The sequence below is a fragment of the Akebia trifoliata genome, chromosome 6, assembly GCF_017979445.1.
Source record: "Akebia trifoliata isolate Shusen 1 chromosome 6, ASM1797944v1, whole genome shotgun sequence".
Classification (NCBI taxonomy): Eukaryota; Viridiplantae; Streptophyta; class Magnoliopsida; order Ranunculales; family Lardizabalaceae; genus Akebia; species Akebia trifoliata.
In genome coordinates this window covers 1,409,094-1,435,043 of record NC_141380.1, presented here as the reverse complement: position 1 = coordinate 1,435,043, position 25,950 = coordinate 1,409,094, and the positions used below count along the sequence as shown (strand labels likewise).

At 34.7% G+C, this 25,950-nt stretch overlaps 1 protein-coding gene and 1 long non-coding RNA gene across 4 annotated transcripts; one reads left to right on the top strand and one right to left on the bottom strand.

Annotated features, from left to right (window-relative positions):
* Positions 1-7,250: 7,250 nt before the first annotated feature.
* On the bottom strand, positions 7,251-10,403 carry LOC147399448 (uncharacterized). Of its 2 annotated transcripts, XR_015179068.1 has the most exons (5): positions 10,012-10,403; positions 8,318-8,470; positions 7,920-8,033; positions 7,545-7,585; positions 7,251-7,437 (listed from the first exon to the last, which is right to left on the bottom strand). It is a non-coding gene; the product is annotated as an uncharacterized LOC147399448 (long non-coding RNA). The 2 variants fall into 2 exon arrangements; XR_015179067.1 differs by lacking the exon at positions 10,012-10,403 and having other exon boundaries at positions 8,318-9,128.
* A 913-nt stretch (positions 10,404-11,316) lies between these two features.
* Positions 11,317-25,603, top strand: LOC147399447 (small ribosomal subunit protein eS4x). Of its 2 annotated transcripts, none has more exons than XM_086444806.1 (5): positions 11,317-11,372; positions 23,753-23,830; positions 23,914-24,094; positions 24,690-24,787; positions 24,985-25,603. In XM_086444806.1, the coding sequence occupies exons 1-5, from the start codon at positions 11,370-11,372 to the stop codon at positions 25,417-25,419; spliced, it is 795 nt and encodes a 264-aa protein (XP_086300932.1). In that variant the 5' UTR covers positions 11,317-11,369; the 3' UTR covers positions 25,420-25,603. The 2 variants fall into 2 exon arrangements, with proteins under 2 accessions (XP_086300932.1, XP_086300931.1); XM_086444805.1 differs by lacking the exon at positions 11,317-11,372 and adding an exon at positions 22,252-22,406.
* The last annotated feature ends 347 nt before the right edge of the window (positions 25,604-25,950 follow it).

The following is a 25,950-nucleotide window of genomic DNA, read 5'->3' as shown; positions in this document are numbered from 1 at the left end:
GTTTTCAAAGTTTACCGTGGTGATGGAGCTATAGTGAGATCTTACCTTTGATTTGGATGTCTAACTCAAGCATCTTATCTTCGGATATTCTGCGATCACTGATCATCTATTTGGTCGAAGTTCTTGTCCGACCATAAACTTCAGGGCTGCCACGTCTTCAAAGTGGTGAAATCAAATATTTCTTTTTACTGGATGGAGAGAGGAACCTCCACACAAGTCTTGTATAATGATGACTTTTATATATATAATATTTAATAGAAAAAACTGCCTGACAACTTATATATATATGGGAGCAGTTCAGCAGCCCTAAAGTTTGCCAACATTGTGCCAAACATTTTTCAAAACATGGGTTAGAAGTTTTGGAATGAGTTGATTTTTTGTAAAGATGATCTTTGTGATGAGGAGATCATCCTCACCAAAAATCAGCCCATTCCAAAACTTCTAACCCCATAAAAAATGATTTATAAAAAATGGATGGTCCATAATTTTTCAACTTGTAAACATGGGGCTAGAAGTTTTGCAATGGGCTGATTTTTGGTGGGGATGATCTCCTCACCGTAGAGATCATCCTCACAAAAAATCAGCTCATTCCAAAACTTATAACCCATGTAGGACAAAAATGGTTGGGCAAAATGTTTGGTGCTGAACAAGACCCTATATATATAGGGAGCGGTTCGGCAGCCCTAAAGTTTGCCAAACATCTTTGTAAATCACTTTTGATGGGGTTAGAAGTTTTGGAATAGGCTGATTTTTTGTGAGGATGATCTCTACGGTGAAGAGATCATTCTCACCAAAAATCAGCTCAATTTGAAACTTCTAATCTTAGTTTACAAGTTAAAGAATTGTGGACCGTCCAATTTTTGTAAATCACTTTTGATGGGGTTAGAAGTTTTAGAATGGGCTGATTTTTGGTGAGGATGATCTCCTCATCATAGAGATTATCCTCACAAAAAATCAGCTCATTCCAAAGCTTCTAACCCATGTTTTGAAAAATGTTTAGCACAATGTTTGGCAAACTTTAAGGCTGCTGAACCGCCCCCATATATATATAGGGTCAGGTTATTACGACCCCCTTTGCGACACACCATTTTGTCTTATATATATATATATATATATATACACACACACACACACACACACACACATTAAGCTACTTATAAAGCTACAATGTTTTTGTCTTATATGGTTAAAAAGATTCAGAATAGGCTGATTTTTTGTGAGGATGATCTCTATGGTGAGGGGATCATCCTTGCAAAAAATCATCACATTTCAAAACTTCTAACCCCATCAAAACTGATTTACAAAAATTGGACGGTCTAAAATTTTTCAACTTGTAAACATGGGGCTAGAAGTTTCATGATAGGCTGATTTTTGCCAAGGATGATCTCCACATCATAGAGATCATCCTCACAAAAAATCAGTCCATTCCAAACATTTTTGCCTATATAAGACAAAACACATTGTAACTTTATGTGTATACGGATCCTAATCCATATATATATATATAGGGAAATGTTCAACACCCTACTATTTACCTTACGCTTTGCCCAACGTGTTTTGTCCTACATGGATTAGAAGTTTTGGAATGGATTGATTTTTGGTGAGGATGATCTCTATGGTTAGAAGATCATCCTTGCCAAAAATCAGTTCATTCCGAATTTTCTAGCCCCATGTTTACAAGTTGAAAAATCGTGGACCGTCCATTTTTTGTAAACCATTTTTGATGGGGTTAGAAGTTATGGAATGGGCTGATTTTTGGTGAGGATGATCTTCTCACCATAGAGATCATCCTCACCAAAAATCAGCATATTCCAAAACTTCTAACCCATGTAGGACAAAACACATTGAGCAAAGCGTAGGGTAAATAGTATGGTGGTGAACGGGACCCATACATATATGGGAGCGGTTCGACAGCCCTAAAGTTTGCCAAGTTTTGTGCCAAACATTTTTTGTAAATTACTTTTGATGGGGTTAGAAGTTTTGGAATAGGCTGATTTTTTGTGAGGATGATCTCTACAGTGAAGAGATCATCCTCACAAAAAATCAGCTCATTTTGAAACTTCTAACCCTAGTTTACAAGTTGAAGAATCGTAGACCGTCCAATTTTTGTAAATCACTTTTGATGGGGTTAGAAGTTTTGGAATAGGCTAATTTTTGGTGAGGATGATCTCCTCATCATAGAGATCATCCTCACAAAAAATCAGCTCAATCCAAAACTTCTAACCCATATTTTGAAAATTTATTAATGTTACATTGTTTTTACATATGACCCTTGAACCTGACCCTATATATATGTAAAAACAATGTAACATTAATAAAATTTCAAAATATGGGTTAGAAGTTTCGGATTGAGCTAATTTTTTGTGAGGATGATCTCTATGATGGGAAGATCATCTGGAAAAAAAAATCAGTCCAATCTGAAACTTCTAACCCCATTAAAAGTGATTTAGAATGTGGATCGTCGATTTTTTGTCAATTTTTGTCAATAATTTGTAAATCACTTTTGATAGATTTAGAAGTTTCTGATTTAACTAATTTTTTGTGAGGATGATCTTCACATCATAGTGACCATCATCGCAAAAAATCAGCTCAATCCAAAACCTCTAACCCATATTTTGAAAAACCATTGTTTTTTCATATGTTTTTTGTAAATCACTTTTAATGAGCTTAGAAGTTTCAAATTGGAATGATTTTTTTTTTCGTATGATCTTGCCATCATAGAGATCATCCTCACAAAAAATCAACTCAATCCGAAACTTCTAACCCATATTTTGAAAATTTATTAATGTTACATTGTTTTTACATATGTTTTTTATATGTCCCTTGATCCCGACCATATATATATATATATTATATATATATTATATATATATTATATATATATATAGGGTCCCGTTCGGCACCCTAAGTTTTACCACACACTTTAACAAACGCGTTTTGTCTTACATGGGTAGAAGTTTTGGAATGGGCTGATTTTTGGTGAGGATGATCTCTATGGTGAGGAGATCATCCTCACCAAAAATCAGCTCATTCCAAAACTTCTAATCCCATCAAAAATGATTTACAAAAAATGGACGGTCCACAATTTTTCAACTTGTAAACATGAGGCTAAACATTTCGGAATGGGCTGATTTTTGGGGAGGATGATCTTCTAATCATAGAGATCATCCTCACCAAAAATCAGCCCATGCCAAAACTTCTAACCCATGTAAGACAAAAAACATTTGTTAAAGTGTGTGGTAAAACTTAGGGTGCTGAACATTTCCCATATATATATTATATATATATATGGGAAATGTTCAGCACCCTAAGTTTTACCACACACTTTAACAAACGTTTTTTGTCCTACATGGGTTAGAAGTATTGGAATGAGTTGATTTTTGGTGAGGATGATCTCTATGATTAGAAGATCATCCTCCCCAAAAATCAGCCCATTCCGAAATGTTTAGCCCCATGTTTACACGTTGAAAAATCGTGGACCGTCCATTTTTTGTAAATTAATTTTGATGGGGTTAGAAGTTTTGGAACGAGCTGATTTTTGGTGAGGATGATCTCCTCACCATAGAGATCATCCTCACCAAAAATCAGCTCATTCCGAAACTTCTAACCCATGTAAGACAAAACGCGTTTGTTAAAGTGTGTGGTAAAACTAAGGGTGGCGAACGGGACCCTATATATATATATATTATATATATATATATTCCTATGACCCTCATCGCGACACATGAAATCAGCCATCGGATTTAGCACAGATCAGCGGTCCAGATCGCATGTAGATTTAAATTCGATTGTAATGTAACAAAGTTTGCATATTTGCAAACGCCTCCTCGTTAAAAAAACCCCAAATCTAAATAACAAAACAGATCTTCGTCTTCTTCGTTTCTGCGTTCGAAGACACACAGATTCAGCTCCTTCCTCTTCGAAACTCTACACATCTGAAAATCAAACGAAGACGATTTCTTCTGAACTCTAGACATCTGAAAACACCTTCTCGTAAAAATAAAAAAAATAAAAAAAAAAAAGATCTGAAACTTCTAACAGATCTTCGTCTTCTTCGTCTTACACAGACTTCTCTTCATTTTCTTCCTCTTCGTCTTTTTCCTCTTCGACAACGACGACGAAACCCTCTTTCATCTTCTTCCTTCATCTTCTTCTTCTGCCCTCTGCGTTCGGACGACACATAGACACACGTCTTCCTTGACAAACTTCGATCTTCATCTTCACTCTCTCTCTCTCTCTCAGGTAAGAAATCAGAAACCCTTAATTACTTTTCTTTTTCTTTTTTTTAATTTTTTTAATTTTTAATTTTATAGCTATGAAATTATCACCTTTAAACATTTATTGTTTATTTTTTTTTTTCCATCATAGTTTATATTTTTGATGTATTTTCTATGCCTTTTTATTAATGTTTACGATTTTATTTATGTTTATTTGAAGAAGGAAAAATAAATTTATTGTGCAGAAATTTATTCACTTTGTGTTTGAAGAAAAAGCTCAAAGGTGTTACATGTTAAGCATCTGTTGCTTACGACCCAATAAAAAAAAAATAGGCTTGTTCACTAGATGTTTGAAGAAAATCCCCAAAGGGATTTCTTGTTAAGCATGTGATATTCCTAGAAAGCCATACTCTGTTGTCCCCCTATTGATTTGTTTGGCCTGATATGTGTGTGTGTAGGTGCACTACTTGTTGGGTCTACGTAGATATTTGTGAAATTGGGTATGGCACAGTTCAATGAAGAGCCATTCTTAAGAAATATCCTTGAGGTACAATTTTTTGTGATATTTTATTTTCACTTGTTCTTCACTGTTTTAATTCATTAAGATTTGTACTTGTACCCTTCTCTTTCCTCTTCACTTCTGTTTTAGATTTTAAAGATTTGTACTTATACCCAACAAGGTCAAATTCTTCTATTTACTTCTCTTCATTGGTAATGGGAAGAATAATCATCCTTTTCTCCTTAATGTCAGGTGAGGATAGGTTCTCAACTTTCCAAAGAAAGGATATAAGGAGTTCCATGGATTGGGTGGGGAACGAGTGGGTTGCACCTAAAAATTTCTCAGTTGATATTAATGGTCATGTCGAGTAGATCATAAATCTGAAGCAAGTCAGGTGCAAGGGTAACCAAAGGTGAACATTGGATCAAGAATCTGGCTTTCCAACTTCTAATCTTTAGAGTAATCCTCTCTACTAAGGGCTGACAATTTCTTGTTGTGAGCTTAGTAGGAATGAGAGGGAGGCCCAAATATCTAACTGGAAGTGACCTTTCCTGAATTTCCTCAACTGATTTGTGTTGCTGAACCCAATAATTGAGATAAGGCAGGCGTAAACTATTGGAGTTTCAGTCAGTTGAAGATGGTAATGTCCGGATTTTTATGTAATTCTTCTGAATTACGACAGCAGCAGCTTAGAGTCCACATTTTGTAAGCATCACTGTAAGAAACGTCATAAACAAACGGTAGCACCACGGTCAAAGTCAGTAGCACTAGTGATTTTAGAGCCACAAAGTTCAAAAGCAGCATTGGATGAGTTTTAAAGGAAGCAATTTATGAGCATTGCTGCTATGGCCTTGATGGGAAAGGCCACAAACTGTTTCCAGCCTTGTGAGTTCAGGAAAAGGGGGTCTGTCATAGTTTGGAACACAGATGGGTTCTGACAACTCTCTAGGCTGTACCTTGTAATTTGTATATTTGTTTTTGTTTGTAATAGTTGTAATTTGTATTTTCTATATGGATCCATCTAAGGAATCTTGTAATATTACCAAAATTTTCAATAATCTTTTGAGATCCCAAATCATAGTATTTGTGATTAGTTAAATGAATCATGTTCCTTCATTTCATTCTATTATTTGTGTCCTGCTAATAAATGTTAGGGGCCTGCCTGTCATAAAATAATGAAGGCCACCCTTAACTCTCAAATTGATGCGTCATATTTTCTATTTACTTGATATGCTTTAATTCCTTGTACAGCAGTGTATGATCTGTGTTTGCAATTTGTGGTTGATGCAGGCATAATGGAGAACGGTTTCAGCATGACCTCTGTAATTACTGACTGATATCAATTACCCTTTGAATATCTTCATGTACAAAGACTTCTTTCAATTAACAGGAAACTTGTGCCTGTTCTAGTTTGGCTGATCCAATTCTTGTTTCATGGTTTTCTACTTGTGTTTTTTCTTGTGCCATTTTTTATTTCTCTTCATTTTTGTTGTTGTTGTTGTTAGTGTTGTATTTGATGATTTTTCTTTTTAATTGAGACTGATACCCTTACAACTTGGCAGTGACATCTAATGCTCCAGTCTAGGTGAAATCTATAATGTTTATTAACGTATGGTGTTGTGGTTCTCCCCCAATACTGCAAGCCAAACCCAAACTAGTGAAATATACGTCATAGGCCCCTACCCTAGCAGATCTATTTATATATTCTATTAGTAAGTTCAGTGTCTTATGTTAGAGGACCTACATATTCTCTTCTTGTGCCTCAAGATTTTTCTACAATGCAACTTTGATGCTGCAAACTCAAGTCCAGCTTACCCATCCAAAAGAATAGCAATTGTAACATCACAATTTTAGGTGGGTTATAATAAAGAGGTGGGATCCATAACTCACAAAATGAAGAAAAAGAATGAAGGATTTGCCTTGGCTTTCAAATTACATTCTTGATTTCTCAACCTTATATCTACAGTTTTTGTTGCTAAGTTGAGATAGAATATTATGGACTTAGCTATGACATTGGCAAGAAACAAGTTTACCTTGGGAAGGAAATCAAATAAGAAAATAAATATCGCCCCATACATATACATAAAGATGAAAATTGTCATTCTGCTGTTGCATATTCATTGTTTCAGTTGATGGCAAGGTTTCCAGATCCATGCCTCTTCTTGAGGAATTAAAGAACTGGTAGAATTGCCAAGTAAGCTCTGAATTGCATCTGCATTCTCATTTGTGGTTGAAGATGTTGAGCTATCATCTGCTCGAGCAATTGCCCGTTCGATTTCAGTCTATTGAAATGGATCCAACTTATGTGCACCACTTAAGCACAAATTGACCAAATCAGATCCTTGTAACCACCTAGTCGTTTTTGCTTCATACAGACATTAATAAAAAATTACTCACATTCGTTACCCAAATCGATTAATATAGATTAGTCAAAGAGAGTTTTACTAGGCTGGTCACTTCAACAGGCCTAGTGCTGCATTGAATGAAATATTACTTATCAAAAAAAAAAAAAAAATACCAAAAGAAATGCTGAAAAAAATTGTATCTGACATACAATTGATTTCATTATAATGGGTAAATTTCAGTCTAGTACAATATCCAACGACAAGATGAATGATACAATCATACATTCAATTCATTTATATTGAGAATGATTTCATAGCACGAACTTCCTCGTAGTGGAATCAACGATCTCTCTCAGATTCTTCTTCACAACTTCATCTGCAAACACAAACTCGATCGAGTTACTCCCCAGTTGAAAGAAATCATCATTTCCAAGACCTTTATAGTTCACATATAAACAAATAAGAATTTGGTTAAAGAATTACACCAAAATAAAGAATTGACCTGCATATGCTCTTTGGTTAACCTGGTAGTATAGACCATAGCAAAACATAAAAATAATTCAATCAGAGAGGTTAATAGTGGGTGTATTGAAAAACAAAAACAAAACAAATAAGAAAAAGAAAAAGTAGCTGTAAAGCTTCCAAAATTTACCAACTGAACTAATCAAAAACTGCAATTTTGTTTTAATAAGAATGTAAACCACCCGAGCTTGCCCACCAACATAAGTACCAATAAAAAATCCATTGTAAAATCCTAGGGCACGAAATATGGAATCTAAGCATGATCAAGATAGTAGAACTGGTGCCCATGCAACTAAATAAGTCATGACCAGTTATAGAGAAGGTATGGCTTGTTACATTTGGATCATAAGGGGTTACTGAGAGGGTCTTTGAATCCATAACAGACACGACAACACCATGGCTCAAAGGCATCTTTACACCACTTGTAAAGAGAGATCAAAATGTTCAAACCTGCAATCACCCCATGTTTTTTTTAATTCAAATAAAAGCTTTGTTTTCCTAAACATACATTAATGTTGAGCAACAATCATCACAATGAAAATGATGAAATACGTGTCCGTATGCATGTAAAAAAAAATAGACGATCAAAATAGTGTTCACAGCTCTATATTCGCTCTAAACATACATGAATGTTGAAAATGGTTTCTGATTGCATCAAATTTTGAATCATCACTAGAGATACTCGGATCATAAACTATTTCTTCAACAATGGTTCTACTTTTGAGCATACTCACCACCGCAGACATTGTAAGCCTAAGTATTGAAGATGCATTAGTGCATAAGAGAGCCACATTAATCATCCCCAACACCTCTTCCTGGTTGAATTCAGATCCCAACCATGGATCCACCAACTCCATTAAATTTCCTTTCTCCTTTAGAACCATTGCCTTAAAAAAAAAAAATAGTGGTAAATGAGTCAGATAGCTAGTTAACTTATCTCAAAAAAGAGTAATGTAAGATTCTTTCAAATAATAATTTGCTTGGCTCGGCAAAAGAATTAGTTAGACGGAAATAAAAAAACTTAAAATAAACAGTATTGGTGATCTTAGATATTTGGTTTAATGGTAAAAAAGGAGGCAAGCAAAGCATGCTGAATGAAAGGAGTGCTTTTCAATCTTGAAAGAATGTGTCTAAATACCTATGAAAGTATGATCTTGACTGAAATTTGAGCTATAAACAGGGTAATGGTCATAAATCTAAAGCAGGTCAGGTGCAAGGGTAATCAAAGGTGAACATTGGATCAAGTTCAATGTGGTTTGAGTTGCAATTCTCTCCTCTATTTTGTTTGTTGAGAAAGTGACCCATTCAATAACATACAAAACCCATGTCCAACCTTTGGAATGATCACTATGGCATAAGGTCAACAGAATTCATTTAATAAACATCAGACAACTTGCTAGTTGCCCAACCTTTGAAACCTATAGACCTCAGTGATGGATATGTATAACAAAGTTTGGTTAACAAAGGTTGCCAATGATATGTATAACAAAGGTTGGACATCGGTTACCTCAACCGATTGGTTTATTTTAATACAATTGATCTACTTATCAATATATATATATATATATATATATATATATATATATATATATATATATATATATATATATATATATATATATATATATATATATATATATATGAATCATGTTAATCAAACTTTTTATTCTTCTAAACTACAAAATTAACAACAAATCCTAATTACAGGTTAACTTTGATGAATCTCAAATCACAACAATTAACCCCAAGAGTTTTCCAAGCTAGTTTGGTACAATTCACAAACTTAGTCAATCCCCATGAGTTAGAAATGTTATTACAACAATGTAGTCAAACCAATCATTTCAGATTCGACTTAAAGTACTGATGAGAAGGCACATTAACACTTAGGAATTTTACGGACTATGGGATAGGTGAAAGCAATGAGCCTATGTAGTGACAATCAGACATATTTTGTGGACTTGGGCAATCACACTAGAGGATGCACAAACCCCCATTCCACAAATATCTACGTAGACCCAACAAGTAGTGCACCTACACACACACATATCAAGCCAAACAAATCAATAGGGGGACAACAGAGTATGGCTTTCTAGGAATATCACATGCTTAACAAGAAATCCCTTTAGGGATTTTCTTCAAACATCCAGTGAACAAGCCTATTTCTTCAAACACCTTTGAGCTTTTTCTTCAAACACAAAGTGAATAAATTTCTGCACAATAAATCTGGTTTTCCTTCTTCAAATAAACATAAATAAAATCGTAAACATTAATAAAAAGGCAAAGAAAATACATCAAAAATATAAACTATGATGGAAAAAAAAATAAACAATAAATGTTTAAAGGTGATAATTTCATAGCTATAAAATTTAAAATTAAAAAAATTAAAAAAAAGAGAAAGAAAAGTAATTAAGGGTTTATGATTTCTTACCTGAGAGAGAGAGAGAGAGAGTGATGATGAAGATCGAAGTCTGTCGAGGAAGACGTGTGTCTGTGTGTCATCCAAACGCAGAGGGCAGAAGAAGAAGATGAAGGAAGAAGACGAAAGAGGGTTTCGTCATCGTTGTTGAAGAGGAAGAAGACGAAGAGAAGTCTGTAATTCCTTCGAACGCAAAGGGCAGAAGACGAAGAAGACGAAGATGAAGAAAACGAAGAGAAGTCTGTGTAAGACGAAGAAGACGAAGATCCGTTAGAAGTTTCAGATCTGTTTTTTTTTTTTTATTATTATTATTTACGGGAAGGTGTTTTCAGATGTCTAGAGTTCAGAAGAGATCGTCTTCGTCTGATTTTCAGATGTGTAGAGTTTCGAAGAGGAAGGAGCTGAATCTGTGTGTCTTTGAACGCAGAAACGAAGAAGACGAAGATCTGTTTTGTTATTTAGATTTGGGTTTTTTTAACGGGGAGGCGTTTGCAAATATGCAAACTTTGTTACATTACAATCGAATTTAAATCTACATGCGATCTAGACCGCTGATCTGCGCTAAATCCAATGGCTGATTTATTGTGTCGCGATGAGGGTCGTGGCAAAATATTTTTCAAAACATGGGTAAGAAGTTTTGGAATTGGCTGATTTTTGGTGAGGATGATCTCTACGGTGAGGAGATCATCATCACCAAAAATCAGCCCATTCCAAAATTTTTAACTCCATCAAAAATGGTTTACAAAAAATGGACGGTCCACGATTTTTCAACTTATAAACATGGGGCTAGAGGTTTTGGAATTGGCTGATTTTTGGTGAGGGTGATCTCCTCACCGTAGAGATCATCCTCACCAAAAATCAGCCCATTCCAAAACTTTTAACTCATGTAAGACAAAAATGATTGACTAAAATGTTGGCCAAAATGTTTGGTGCTGAACGGACCATATATATAATATAAAAATCTTGATAACAATGACTTTTATTTATATATAACTTATAATATAAAATTTTTATTTATATATAACATATAATATAAAAAAGCTGTCCTACACTTTTTATTTTAATATATAATATAAAAAAAAGATGTCTTCAACTCTTATTTATATATAATATAAATTGAAAACAAATTGGTAACGGATCGGATATTAACGATTCGGATGTATTAACATCCGAATTCGTATCCGAAATTTATTCGAATACTTAGAATATATCCGAATCCGAATTCGAATTTTCGACTATCCATTGACAACCTAAGTATATTTGATCTAAGAAAGCAGCTAGGGTTTTTGTTTTCCACAGCAGTTCCTAATAGCTGAAGGAGTGGAGGTTTAGCTTCGGAGGCGGGAGATTTCCAGAAGAACAAGTGCAAGATGGTATGATCTTTCTTCCTTTTTTTCCTAATTAAAACCCTAATTGTTCGTAATCGTAGTCAAACATCTATGCGAAGCTTCTGATTCGATTCGACGATTCATGTCTCTGTTCTCAGTTTATTTTCTTAGAGCTAGTCGTTCTTTTTAATGTTGGTTTTCTTCCGGGTTTAGAGATTGTTAAATGTTTAATTCCTGCGATGTAAGCTGCTTTTTTTTTTTAAAGATCAGATCCTCTATTTTGAATGCAAGATTTGGTTTTTCGATGTTTTGCATTGTAAAGATGTCTGGGATTTAGTTTTTTGGACCATAAAAATTTTAGGGTTTCTGGGGTTTTGTTTCTATATCGTGGCCTTAGAGCTGATCTAGATTCGTTAAAAAGATAAGGATTCTGTTTGTTAAGTAAACTTAATGGAGTTAGATTGTGGATCGATTGTCATGCTTCATTCATATTGCTGGGTATAAAGATCTTTGCCAGCAAGAGCAAATCTATGTTCTGGGGGTTTGTTGTCCTAGAATGCATTAAGAATTCGATAGGTGTTAAAAGCTCATATTTTTATTTTTCATTTCTTATATCGTTAAGCAAAAAATAATTAAATGGAATGTTTTACATCGTTGATCTCACATGAGTAGCTATAATTTTAGAATTTGTATTTTGGGTCATTGGATCATTAATGATAAAACTAAGGATGGAAAATAGTGGAATGGAGTTGGATACAACACTTGGGTACTAAATTTCAAGTATAAAATTTATTGGTGCCAAATCAAGGGACGGCACTTTTTAATGTATAAGATAGTTACTATAAGTGGAGATCAATTAAAACATAGAACCAGAGTTCTTCCCCTGTAAACTAGAAAAGAATTGAAGCTAAATTGGATAGGTGGTTTTGATATTTTGGACTTGGGTAGATTAAAATCACTGATATTTGTGCTTGTATTCTATCCATTCGTATTTATCTAGAATTACTTGTTATTGTTTAAGAAATGTTTAAGAGCTAAGCAAAAAACAAACCAATTTTGAGCTTCTTCGACCGAGAATTGCCACTACCACTATATGAGCACAAAGTGCAAACTTCTGAGATGATGCACTGAAAAGGGGTAGAAGGTGTAAAACATCACTCTCTTTCGAAGCTTCAGTATATGAGCTACAATGCCTCAGGAGCTTCTGATTTCATTTAAAATAAGGTACGGAGTGTTCTGGGAAGCCGCACACATGTGAGCCTTGAGGCATAAACCCCCAAAACCTCTTAAAAACTGAAACATAGAATGTATGTATTTTATTTTTAATAATCCTTTAATTTGACTCTCATTATTTTCTGGATACTTTCGTCTGAATTTCAGGCAAGAGGATTGAAGAAGCATTTGAAGAGGCTCAATGCCCCGAAGCATTGGATGCTTGACAAACTTGGTGGTGCATTCGTAAGTACAAAATTTCCTTGTGTGGTGCTATTTGTCGTTTTGATATTCACTTGCTTTAATTGTGTGAGAATTATCCATTGTAGGCTCCCAAGCCATCATCTGGACCCCACAAATCCAGGGAGTGCTTGCCACTCATACTCATCCTGCGAAACAGGTTGAAATATGCTCTCACATACCGTGAGGTCATTGCCATCTTGATGCAGCGACACATTCTGGTGGATGGGAAGGTTAGGACAGATCAGAAATACCCTGCAGGCTTCATGGGTAAGTACATTTGATTTACTTCATTATAAGTAATGCTTGCTTGTTCTAATGTAATCTACTTGAAAATCTTTTAAAGAAAATGGTTACAACAAGATAGGCTGATGGGATGGTTGTCACCATCTAATCTTTTCACGGACTTTGATTGGTGGAAATATTATTGACCATTAGTGTTGAAAAGTTATGCTTACTTGTTCTAGTTTATTATACTAGGAAAATCTTATAAATAAGAATGCTTGTACCAAGATGTGCTGATGGGAGTATGCTGCCTTCTAAGTCCATGATATACGTGGCATGCATCCGGGGGTTGGGACATTCATGTAATCTTAATGGGATGATTTTAACCATTTAATCTTCCACGCTCGTTTAGTGGTGTAAACTGGAAAATATATGGTAATAATTGTAGATAATTTCAGTAAATCTGATGGTTAAATACCACGCTCTCTGGATGTATGGCTTAGGCAGCGAGGTGAGTGAAGTTCCATGATCATGTGCTAATGCGACAGTCAGTCACTTGTACATGTGTCCTGTTTTATTTGTGAATCTTCTTAGTTGAAAACATGGTATTTCTATTGGCTCGAATTCCCACTTTTGACAGATGTCGTATCAATTCCAAAAACGAATGAGAACTTCCGTCTTCTTTACGACACCAAGGGTCGCTTCCGTCTTCACTCAATCAAGGATGAAGAAGCTAAGGTTAGCCTGCATGTTAGACCTTCTATTTAATATGTTTGATCCAGCCATTATTTCGTTTAAAAAAATTGTGTGATAAACCTATATCACTGTTTGTGATGACTAAATTACGTACCATTATCAGTTTAGTTTTCAACACTTCAACTGTAACATAAGATCTTGGGTACAACTTATTCATAAGAATTATATTCCCTATGCAGTTCAAGCTCTGCAAGGTCCGTTCTGTGCAGTTTGGGCAGAAGGGGATTCCGTACATCAACACATATGATGGTCGCACGATCCGCTACCCAGATCCACTCATCAAGGCCAATGATACCATCAAGCTTGACCTTGAGAGCAACAAGATCATGGACTTCATCAAGTTTGATGTTGGGAATGTTGTCATGGTGACTGGTGGAAGGAACAGGGGACGTGTTGGTGTCATCAAGAGCAGGGAGAAACACAAGGGAAGCTTTGAGACCATCCATGTCCAGGATGCGACCGGGCATGAGTTTGCCACTCGTCTGGGCAATGTGTACACCATTGGCAAGGGAACCAAGCCATGGGTTTCCCTTCCCAAGGGCAAGGGTATTAAGCTTTCTATCATTGAAGAGTCCAGGAAGCGGCTCGCAGCCCAAGGAGCTGCTACAGCTTAATTGTTTTTCCAACGACAATTAGGCATCAGGTATAGTTTTACATGGCTTCTTTGGATATGTCATGATTTTGATGAACTGTTTAGCTCAAGAACCATTATGTTTATTTTCTCTTCTTGTTTTCGTGGAACAAAGTTTTGTAGTAGAAATATTGGTTTAAGATTTAATTTACATTTTGTTTAGAAGTCATGCTTTCTTGGAATGTGGTGTCAGAGTAATTTGCATCTTTGAATGATGGAAGGATTGTGTAAAAACATGCTGCGGTTAATTTGCATCTTTGAATGATTGAAGGATTGTGTGTAAACATGCTGCGGTTAACATTCGCATGGGTGAGGAGCTGATGTTGCTATCAGAATTCAGAACTAGTAATTGGAACATACCATTTCAATCCTTAGCCTCAAATTTTAACATAGGTCTCAAGAAATTTGAAGGCTTGAGATAAAATAACCTTTTATATGCTCTACTAGTGCTGGTTCTGTTCTTGCTGAATGGCAAGCAAGCAAGACCTTTCGGTTTCTCCTTCAATGGAAACCAAATGCTTATGCATTATTAGCTTTCTTAACGGAGCATTCTTTTTGTTTGGCCTTAATGGAAACCATATTGTTTAGGTCTTTTAAATTGTTCATTAAGATATTCATTTATATTTAAATAATAATTTTAATTTGATAAGGCGGATGGCAGATTTCTTGTATTTCAATTATTTTTTGTAAAAAAAATCAAAATTAATCATTCAAGGTATGTTATAGAGGCATCTCTCATCTTAAGATGAGTCAATTTAGTGGATGACGTATGTTGATTATCTTATAAGGAGTCATTTTGAATTTCAGGGTGAGTTATGAATGTCCGGGTGAGTTCTTAAAACGTTAGATAAGTTCGAATTTTGAAAGAGTCATGTTAAATGCAATGTTCTTTCTCTCTCCTGCCTATGGTGAAAAAAAAGTAAACTTTCTGATTTGATCACCTTGTGACATTCAAAAACATGATCCAATGCAATGGAGTTGTAGACGACAAAATTATATGAACTTAATTTTTTTTTAAATAATTGTTTTTTACCATTGAATTTTGTTATTTAAATTTGATTACTCGTGATCATCCATTGGATCAAATTCAAAAAATAATATTAAAAAAAAATTTAATTTTTAAAATATGAATATTTTCATAATATCTTAGTTGGCCTTTGGATACGACTTCTCAAATACTTCTGCTCACAAGAGCTAAAAGCTCTCCAGTAAAAAAATAACAAAAAGGGGTTCCTAACACTGCTCTTGCGGGGAGCAATATTTAGGGTATGTTTGATTGCACATGGAAAATAGGGTGGAAAATTAAATTCCATGGAAAATGGCATTTTTCAAGTGTTTGATTGCACATGAAATGGAAATTTATTTTCCATCCCATTCAAAAAGTCCATTAAATCATGGATTTCACTTTCCCACCCATATGGGTGGGAAAATGAAATCCACCCATATTTTCCATCCTCAATTCTTTCCTACCACCACCACCACCATTACACTAACCTCGCCGTCGTTGTCGTCGTCGTCACCATCACCGTCGCCGTCGCTGTCGGCTCTGTCTCCGACCACTTTCTCTCTCTCTCTCTTCTTCTTCTCCATCCCTCACCTCCTCTGCCACCACCACCACCACGACGTTTTCCCCCCATCTTCCTCACTTACCTCGGTCGTCCCCGTCGCCGCCACCTTCGCTGCCGTCGCCACCGTCGCCACATCCTCCCCCTTTCCTCTTCCTCGTCATCTTCTTCTTCCTCTCCCCATCTTCTCGTCTTCTTCCTCCTTCTCCTCTTCTTCTTTTTTCTCATATTTTTTCCATGATTTTATCCAAGTGAAATCAAACAATGGAATTTGACTTTCCAACCCTACCTATTTTCCATGGATTTCAAATTCCATGCAAAGTGACTTTCCATGCAATCAAACATACCCTTACAGTAAAAAAATGGCTTCAAATGACCTTTATGCCCCTCATACATTTATGAAATTTCACACATGCCCCTTCTTTAATTGCACGAACTCATCATCTTCTCTATTAATCCCTCTCTTCTCTGATTTCCATTTCTAGATGCCAGGACTTCCATCGTCGTGTTCTCTTTTTCCATTGTCAGAAATGTTATTTTTATTTTGAAATAAAATAAAAATCGAGGACGAATAGGTCCTTCCATGCATTCGATCAATATTCTACTAATAAAATATCAAACCCCCAAATGTCTTTTCCAACACATGATCTCTATCGATCGTACAAATTAAAGATGTGTTCCATGGCAATCAATTTCTTTCAAAATTTCCCTTTTAAATTTCCAATTAATTTTGTTTGGACATTTCAAATTTGAATTAATTTGTTCAAATTTAGAAACAATAACTAATTTGTTTGTCTTTGATGTTACACTATTCCATGGCAATCAATTCATTTGAAACAAGTAATTGTTTTAAAATTTTCCGATTATTGCATCCATCGCAATTAATTTCTAATAATCTCATATGTGCAAAACGCATTTGCTATTTTCATCTCTTTTGTCCTCCAAACTTGAAGGTCTCTGTATTATAGAAGTAATAAAGATTGGCTTTTGTTCTGGTTCAAACTTGTAGCTAAAATCTCTCACAATGAAATTTGACCATATAAGTTTGTTTTTTTTAGTATTATAGGTAATTTTAGGTGTTTCAGTTAAGGTTGGCAAGAAATGCCCTTCTCAAGAAAGATCTTTTCATTATATATGAAATTCTCTATTATCAAAAATGGACAAAAAATTATATAATAACATGTTCAATATAAGGGTAATCTAGTTTTTCGAAAGTCAGAATAACTTTCAAATGTAATTCTAGCACAGAAGTACTTTGTAGAGTTTTGTTCTAAACACATGTCTTGTTTTGAAGTATTTCTCTAACTCTTTCGTAAAGTACTTCAAATCCAACTTTTGGGCGGAGTACTTCTGACTACAGTATCCACACAAGTCCTAAAAGGCTGTGTTATTGGATTGTCATTATAATAATCAATGTCAATCCTTTTTTAAGATTTGAAATCTAAAAAAGTAAATACGTGGGTAGGGGGGCAAGAGAGAGAAGCTTTCTCTATTGCTGATGTCATTGCACCACATGTCAAACATTTGTTAGGTTGTGAGCCAACATGTCATACGATGCCAGGGGCTTTGGCAAAAAATGCTTCCATTTAGAATTTCTCATCTTGAAATAATGATTTTTGGAATTTGATTTTATGTCTCTGGAATTAAATGAACCATAATCTAGGGTTAGATTTTTTTTTTTTTGTTAATTTTACTTTGAAAAATTCTTAATAATAAGCTGTAGTAATAGATGGCCTGGTTAAAACCTTGTCAAAAAGATTATGGAAATTATATGGGAAAAAAATTAACAAAATTATTATATGATTGAAGGTTTGATTATTTTGCACGCAACTAATCACATTTTTAGAAAAAAAAAAAAAAAAAAGAAGTAATATGATATAGGTTGGGATCTGTAGACTCATGAAAGTGAAGTCGTGTCATTCTCAGAGATATTATCACAAATCTTAAAATTTTGTACACACACTTTCTTATATATATATATATATATTGGCCCAGCCCAAAACATGAATCAAACCTAACCAATTCAGCTCTGGTCCATAACTAAATGGATACAGTAACATTTAACCAAACCTAGTCTCCGACCCGTTGGGCCAATCCCGAATCATGGATAGCTCTAAACCTTACATGTAAGTACCCCTCACAAACTCAAGGGAGGATAAGCCACCAATAGACTTTGATCCCTTATTTATAAGCCAAAGACTTTGAAAGGTTTACGAGGATTACATTCATCAATTCTGTTGATTCTAATAATCATTCTGGTTAAGCCATTAATAGGAATGTTAAAAAAAAATTTAAAAAAAAGTGAGGCCCGAAACCCAGCCCAAACAGGAATGCAAACAGGTTAGTTATGGGCTTATGTTTCATAGCCCAAGCCTGCTCGCTCATTAAGGTTTATACTAGGGGTGCACATTGGATTGGATAAATCCGAGAACCGAACCAATCCGAAGCTTTTGGATTGGATTGGTTCGGATTGAACACACTCATGGTTTGGGTACGGATCGAAAGAAAAAAATCTGGTTGATTTGGTTCGGTTCCGAATTAGACATATAATAGAACCGAACCAATCCGAAATCCGAACCAAATTTATATATAATATTAATATATATTTATATATTTAATTATTAAAAAACAAAACTTTCGTTTTGTATTTCTCTCTTCTTCCAGTTAGAAGAAGCTGAAAACCTAGCCGTCGTCGTCGTTCGTCTCCCTCACTCACTTCACCTCGCCATCTCGTCGGAAAACGAAAAGGTAACTCTCTCTCTCTCAACTGTGTTACGAAGAGGTAACAGTGACACTAACCCATATTGCATCTGTGGATTGGATTGGTTTATACGCCACCTTCACTTTTCGTGTTCTTCAAGAATACAATGCTGAGTTCTTCTAAGATCTTCGCCTCCACATGCGGTGACTTCGCAATCACCCAGAAGAACCAAGCAAGAGCTGTACCAGTTGAATCTCGACTCGCGAAAAGGAAGGTCAACCCTGTGTCTTTAAGGAACTCTTCACCTTTAGGTAGCAAATCATTTCTTGAAATTTCTTCAGAAGAAGTCATGTAAGCTGTTATTAAACCAGTTTCTTCCACACCTTTAAGCATATCTTCTCTCTTTGAGGATATGAATTGTGACATATATCGATCTATGATTTTCTTTGCCTTCTCCAATTTCTTCTCCTTCCCGATCATCAACCAACGACACCATTTCCACCATGTTTTAGGAATTACATGCCTATAAAATATGGCTTCAGTAGCAACGTCAATCGCCTTGGAAAGTTCGTTAATAGGAAAATTCCTAGAAAGATAATTAGGATTCTTCCCAAATGTAACAACAAAAATATTGTGGAAAGCAAACCTCAAGAACACATCTTCCAAATTAGCAACTGATGAGAATCGATCCGAACCAAGATTGGATTGGATTGGTTCGGTTCTATAGGGTAATTCGATTGGTTCGGTTCTAAATTTGCAGAACCGACCATATTTGGTTCGGTTCCAATTTTGCCAAAATCCGAACCAATCCGAACCATGTGCACGCCTAATTTATACGATGCAGCTCTATACCCGGAGGACAATATCGTAAATTGACATCAAGCTGCTGTTCTAGGTTATTTTATAGTGACATCACCGTGTCTGTTTGGCAATAACAAAAATCATTTTACATATCCTGGATTGGATTTTCCTTGACTCTGTTGTGATAAATCTTGAGTTGGATTAGTTTTCATGTTGTTTGTCCGACATTTTTCATGAAATATATTTAGTTTGTTTATTGTTTATTTGACATTGGTGTCAATCTATTCTGATGTACTAAATATTTAAAATTTGAATTTCATATTAAATTGTAACCCCAAAACAAGTATAAAAAAATAAAATCTTAATAGAAAAACTTAAATTGTTAGAAATTAAAAAATATTTCATCATTATAATTTTTGAAAATCACTCCACGTTAGTAAAATACACACAAAAGTAAGAACAAGATCATAAATAGGATAAAAAATTACTAGAATATATTAAAAAAAATGAAAATTCCATAGATATTTCAAGTGGGGGAGTGATTGATAGAGAAATTATTATAATTCAAAGATCCGTAATTAATGAAAAGGGAAAGAAAATAAATATTAGAATTATATTAAAAAATGAATGTGACACAAAATACTCAGAAAATGAAATAGAAAGGAAGTTGAAATTCATTATGAGAAAATTGTTCTTTTTTTAAAAATCTAATGTTAAAGCATATAAAAATTAGTACAAAATATACATAAAACTCACAAAAATAAAAAAAAATAAAAAAATAAAAATCAAGAACTATTTTTAAAATTTGAAAGTGAAGAAGATAGTATAAATTAACTCCTAAAATAGAAGAAAGAAAAACTGAAACTACTTTCAAAATAAATTGTTTATTATGGAATTTGCTTCAAAAACATAAAAATGATAGTGAATTTTCAAATTCGGATAATTAAAAAAATCCATTAAATTTGTTTTTAAGCTACATCTAATTTTGAAATCTCTAGCTATCAAGTAAATAAATATGAAGATTCAAACTCAACTTAATTAACCAAAAATAAAATTTTGTGATTAAATAATTTCTAAAATTTTAAAAATAAACAAAACTAAAACTTAAAATAGAAAAACTAGTATTTTTTCTTTCAAAATGGGAACCTACCATTTGGATCAGATCATAAATAATGCCTATTTTTTAAAATAAAAATGATTTTATGATTAAATTTTGACTAAAATCTGTATAAATTGAAAATAAGAGGAAGCTTAATGAAACTAAAAAAAAATCACAATTTTAAAATTGATATTTTGAATGGATTAGTGAGGAAAATAAGTTCAGTATATATGTGAGAAAAAAGATAGAGAAGAGGCATTGAAGGGCATAGGCGTTGAAAAACTTGACCACTAGGAGCATTGATACGAGAAAGTGGAATCCCATGTATTTCGTGGGATTCCAGTTTCTTTAATTTCCAAGTTACTAGAAATCCGTTTGGGACACGCTATTTCAATTTATGTTTAAAGTCCAACGAGACAAACACGAAAATTGTAGATTAACGAATCCTAGTCTAGGTTTTTTTTTTTTTTTTTGCTAACTGAGTGTCCGATCGGATATGTCTATATTCGAATTCGAATTTAAAAAAAAATATTGATTTTCGAATTCGAATTTGATCAAATATAATACATTGACATTCGAATCCGAATTCGACTAACTTGTCAGATATCCTATATTTTCCGATTTGAAATTAATATATGATTGATCGAAATGACCTTATCTTCAACCCATAGCCAAAAACCCTAAAATTTTCCCTCTCCAACTCAATCATTTTCAACCCAAAAATATCAAGGGTTTTTTGTTGTGGTTTGAAGGAAGAGAGAGAGAGAGGAATCACTTGGAATCTAAGATCTCAATACATTTGAGAAAATGAATAAAGATTTTTATGATAGGAAAGGCTAACGATGATGAGTTTTCGAAGTCTACCATGACGATGGAGCTATGATGAGATCTTACCTTTGATTTGGATGTCCAACTCAAGCATTTTATCTTCGGATATTCTACGATCACTGATCATCTATTTAATCGAAATTCTTGTCCGACCATAAGCTTTGAGGCTGTCATGTCTTCAAAATTGTGAGATCAAATATTTCTCTTTAATGGATGGATGGATGGATCGAGAGAGACCTCCACACAAGTCTTGTAAATGATGATTTTTTTTATATATATATAATACTTAACAGAAAAAGCTGCTTAACAACTTTTATTTATATATATAATATAAAAAAGCTGCCCTACACTTTTTATTTATATATATAATGGGAAATGTTCAGCAACAAACATTTTGACAAACATTTTGGCAAAACATTTTTCAAAACATGGGTTAGACGTTTTGGAATGGGCTGATTTTTTGTGAGGATGATCTCTACGGTGAGGAGATCATCATCACCGAAAATCAGCCTATTCCAAAACTTCTAACCCCATCAAAAATGGTTTACAAAAAATGGTTTTCAAAAAATTTTTCTCACTGTCAATAATCCTCATCAAAAATCAGCCCATTCCAAAACTTCTATCTCATGTTTTGAAAAATGTTTTGCCAAAATGTTTGTCAAAATGTTTGTTGATGAACGGGACCCATATATAATATATAAAAAAGATGTCTTCGACTTTTATTTATATATAATTAAATTGAAAGCAAATTGGTATCGGATCGGATATTAACGATTCGGATGTATCAACATCCGAATTCGTATCAGAAATCTATTCGAATACTTAGAATATATCCGAATCCGAATTTGATATCCGAAATTTCGAATACGAATTCGAATTTTCGACTATCCATTATATTTCATCTAACAAAGCAGCTAGGGTTTTTGTTTTCCACAGCAGTTCCTAATAGCTGAAGCAGAACTGCAGGAGTGGCGGGTTAGCTTCGGAGGCGTGAGATTTCCAGAAGAACAAGCGCAAGATGGTATGATCTTTCTTCATTTTTTTCCTAATCAAAACCCTAATTATTCGTAATCGTAGTCAAACATCTCTGCGAAGCTTCTGATTCGATTTGACGATTCATGTCTCTGTTCTCAGTTTAATTTCTTAGAGCTAGTCGTTCTTTTTAATGTTGGTTTTCTTCTGTGTTTAGAGATTGTTAAGTGTTTAATTCCTGCGATGTAAGCTGCTTTTTTTTTTTTTGAAGATCGGATCCTCTATTTTGATTGCAAGATTTGATTTTTCGATGTTTAGTATTGTAAAGATGTCTGGGATTTAGTTTTTTAGACCATAAATGTTTTAGGGTTTCTGGGGTTTTGTTTCTATATAGTGGCCTTAGAGCGGATCTAGATTCGTTAAAAAGATAAGGATATTTTTAGTTAAGTAAACTTAATGGAGTTAGATTGTGGATTGATTGCCATGCTTCTTACTATTACTGGGTATAATGATCTTTGCCATCAAGAGCAATTCTATGTTCTGGACCCAACTTGAAAGAGGGTTTGTTGTCCTAGAGTGCATTAGGAATTCGATAGCGGTTAAAAGCGCATATTTTTATTTCTCATTTCTTATATCGTTAAGCAAAAATAATTAACTAATGTTTTACATCGTTGATCTCACATGAGTAGCTATAATTTTAGAATTTGTATTTTGGGTCATCCGATCATTAATGATAAAACTAAGGATGGAAAATAGTGGAATGGAGTTGGATACAACACTTGTGTACTAAATTTCAAGAATAAAATTTATTGGTGCCAAATCAAGGGATGATACTTTTTAATGTATAAGATAGTTACTGTAAGTGGAGATCAATTAAAAGATAGAACCAGAGTTCTTCCCCTGCAAACTAGAAAAGAATTGAAGCTAAATTGGATAGGTGGTTTTGATATTTTGGACTTGGGTAGATTAAAATTACTGATATTTGTGCTTGTATTCTATGCATTTGTATTTATCTAGAATTACTTGTTATTGTTTAAAAAATGTTTAAGAGCTAAGCAAAAAACAAATCAATTTTGAGCTTCTTCAACCGAGAATTGCCACTACCACTATATGAGCGCAAAGTGCAAACTTTTGAGATGATGCACTGAAAAGGGGTAGAAGTTGTAAAACATCACTCTCTTTCAAAGCTTCAATATATGAGCTACAATGCCTCAGGAGCTTTTGATTTCATTTAAAATAAGGTGCGGAGTGTTTGGGAAGCCCCGCACATGTGAGCCTTGATGCTTAAACCCCAAAAACCTCTTAAAAACTGAAACATAGAATGTATATATTTTATTTTTAATAATCCTTTAATTTGACTCTCCTTATTTCTGTATACTTTCGTCTGAATTTCAGGCAAGAGGATTGAAGAAACATTTGAAGAGGCTCAATGCCCCGAAGCATTGGATGCTTGACAAACTTGGTGGTGCATTTGTAAGTACAAAATTTCCTTGTGTGGTGCTATTTGTCGTTTCGATATTCAGTTACTTTAATTGTGTGAGAATTATCCATTGTAGGCTCCCAAGCCATCATCTGGACCCCACAAATCCAGGGAGTGCTTGCCACTCATACTCATCCTGCGAAACAGGTTGAAATATGCTCTCACATACCGTGAGGTCATTGCCATCTTGATGCAGCGACACATTCTGGTTGATGGGAAGGTTAGGACAGATCAGAAATACCCTGCAGGCTTCATGGGTAAGTACATTCCATTTACTTCATTATAAGTAATGCTTACTTGTTCTAATGTAATCTACTTGAAAATCTTTTAAAGAAAATGCTTACACCAAGATAGGTTGATGGCATGGTTGTCACCATCTAATCTTTTCACTCACTTTGATTGGTGGAAATAATGTCGACCATTAATGTTGAAAAGTTATGCTTACTTGTTCTAGTTTATTATACTAAGAAAATCTTATAAATAAGAATGATTGTACCAAGATGTGCTGATGGGAGTAAGCTGCCTTCTAAGTCTACGATATACGTGGCATGCATCCGTGGGTTGGGACATTCATGTAATCTTAATGGGATGATTATGACCATTTAATCTTCCACGCTCGTTTAGTGGTGTAAACTGGAAAATATATGGTAATTATTGTAGAAAATTTCAGTAAATCAGATGGTTAAATACCATGCTCTCTGGATGTATGGCTTAGGCAGCGAGGTGAGTGAAGTTCCATGATCATGTGCTAATGCGACAGTCAGTCACTTGTACATGTGTCCTGTTTTAATTGTGAATCTTCTTAGTTGAAAACATGGTATTTCTATTGGCTCTAATTCCCACTTTTGACAGATGTTGTATCAATTCCAAAAACGAATGAGAACTTCCGTCTTCTTTACGACACCAAGGGTCGCTTCCGTCTTCACTCAATCAAGGATGAAGAGGCTAAGGTTAGTCTGCATGTTAAACCTTCTATTTAATATGTTTGATCCAGCCATCATTTCGTTTAAATTTTTTTTGCGATAAACCTTTATCACTGTTTGTGATGACTAAATTATGTACCAGTATCAGTTTAGTTTTCAATCCTTCAACTGTAACATAAGATCTTGGGTACAGCTTATTCATAAGAATTATATTCCCCATGCAGTTCAAGCTCTGCAAGGTCCGTTCTGTGCAGTTTGGGCAGAAGGGGATTCCGTACATTAACACGTACGATGGTCGCACGATCCGCTACCCAGATCCACTCATCAAGGCTAATGATACCATCAAGCTTGACCTTGAGAGCAACAAGATCATGGACTTCATCAAGTTTGATGTTGGGAATGTTGTCATGGTGACTGGTGGAAGGAACAGGGGACGTGTTGGTGTCATCAAGAGCAGGGAGAAACACAAGGGAAGCTTTGAGACCATCCATGTCCAGGATGCGACCGGGCATGAGTTTGCTACTCGTCTGGGCAATGTGTACACCATTGGCAAGGGAACCAAGCCATGGGTTTCCCTTCCCAAGGGCAAGGGTATTAAGCTTTCTATCATTGAAGAGTCCAGGAAGCGGCTCGCAGCCCAAGGAGCCGCTACAGCTTAATTGTTTTTCCAACGACAATTTGGCACCAGGTATAGTTTTACATGGCTTCTTTGGATATGTCATGATTTCGATGAACTCTGTTTAGCTCAAGAACTATTATGTTTATTACTCTTCTTGTTTTCGTGGAACAAAGTTTTGAATTAGAAATATTGGTTTAAGATTTAATTTACATTTTGTTTGGAAACCCTTGCCTTGTCATGCCTTCTTGGGATGTGGCATCAGAGTAATTTGCATCTTCGAATGATGGAGGGATTGTGTAGAAACATGATGCAGTTAATTTGCATCTTTGAATTATTGAAGGATTGTGTGTAAACGTGCTGCGGGTAACCTACACATGGGTGAAGAGCTGATGTTGCTATCAGAATTCAGAAATAGTAATTGGAACATACCAATTCAATCCTTAGCCTCAAATTTGACAAGGTCTCAAGAAATTTGAAGGCTTGAGATAAAATAACCTTTTATATGCTACTAGCGCTGGCCAGCAAGACCTTTTGGTTTCTCCTTCAATGGAAACCAAATGCTTGTGCATTA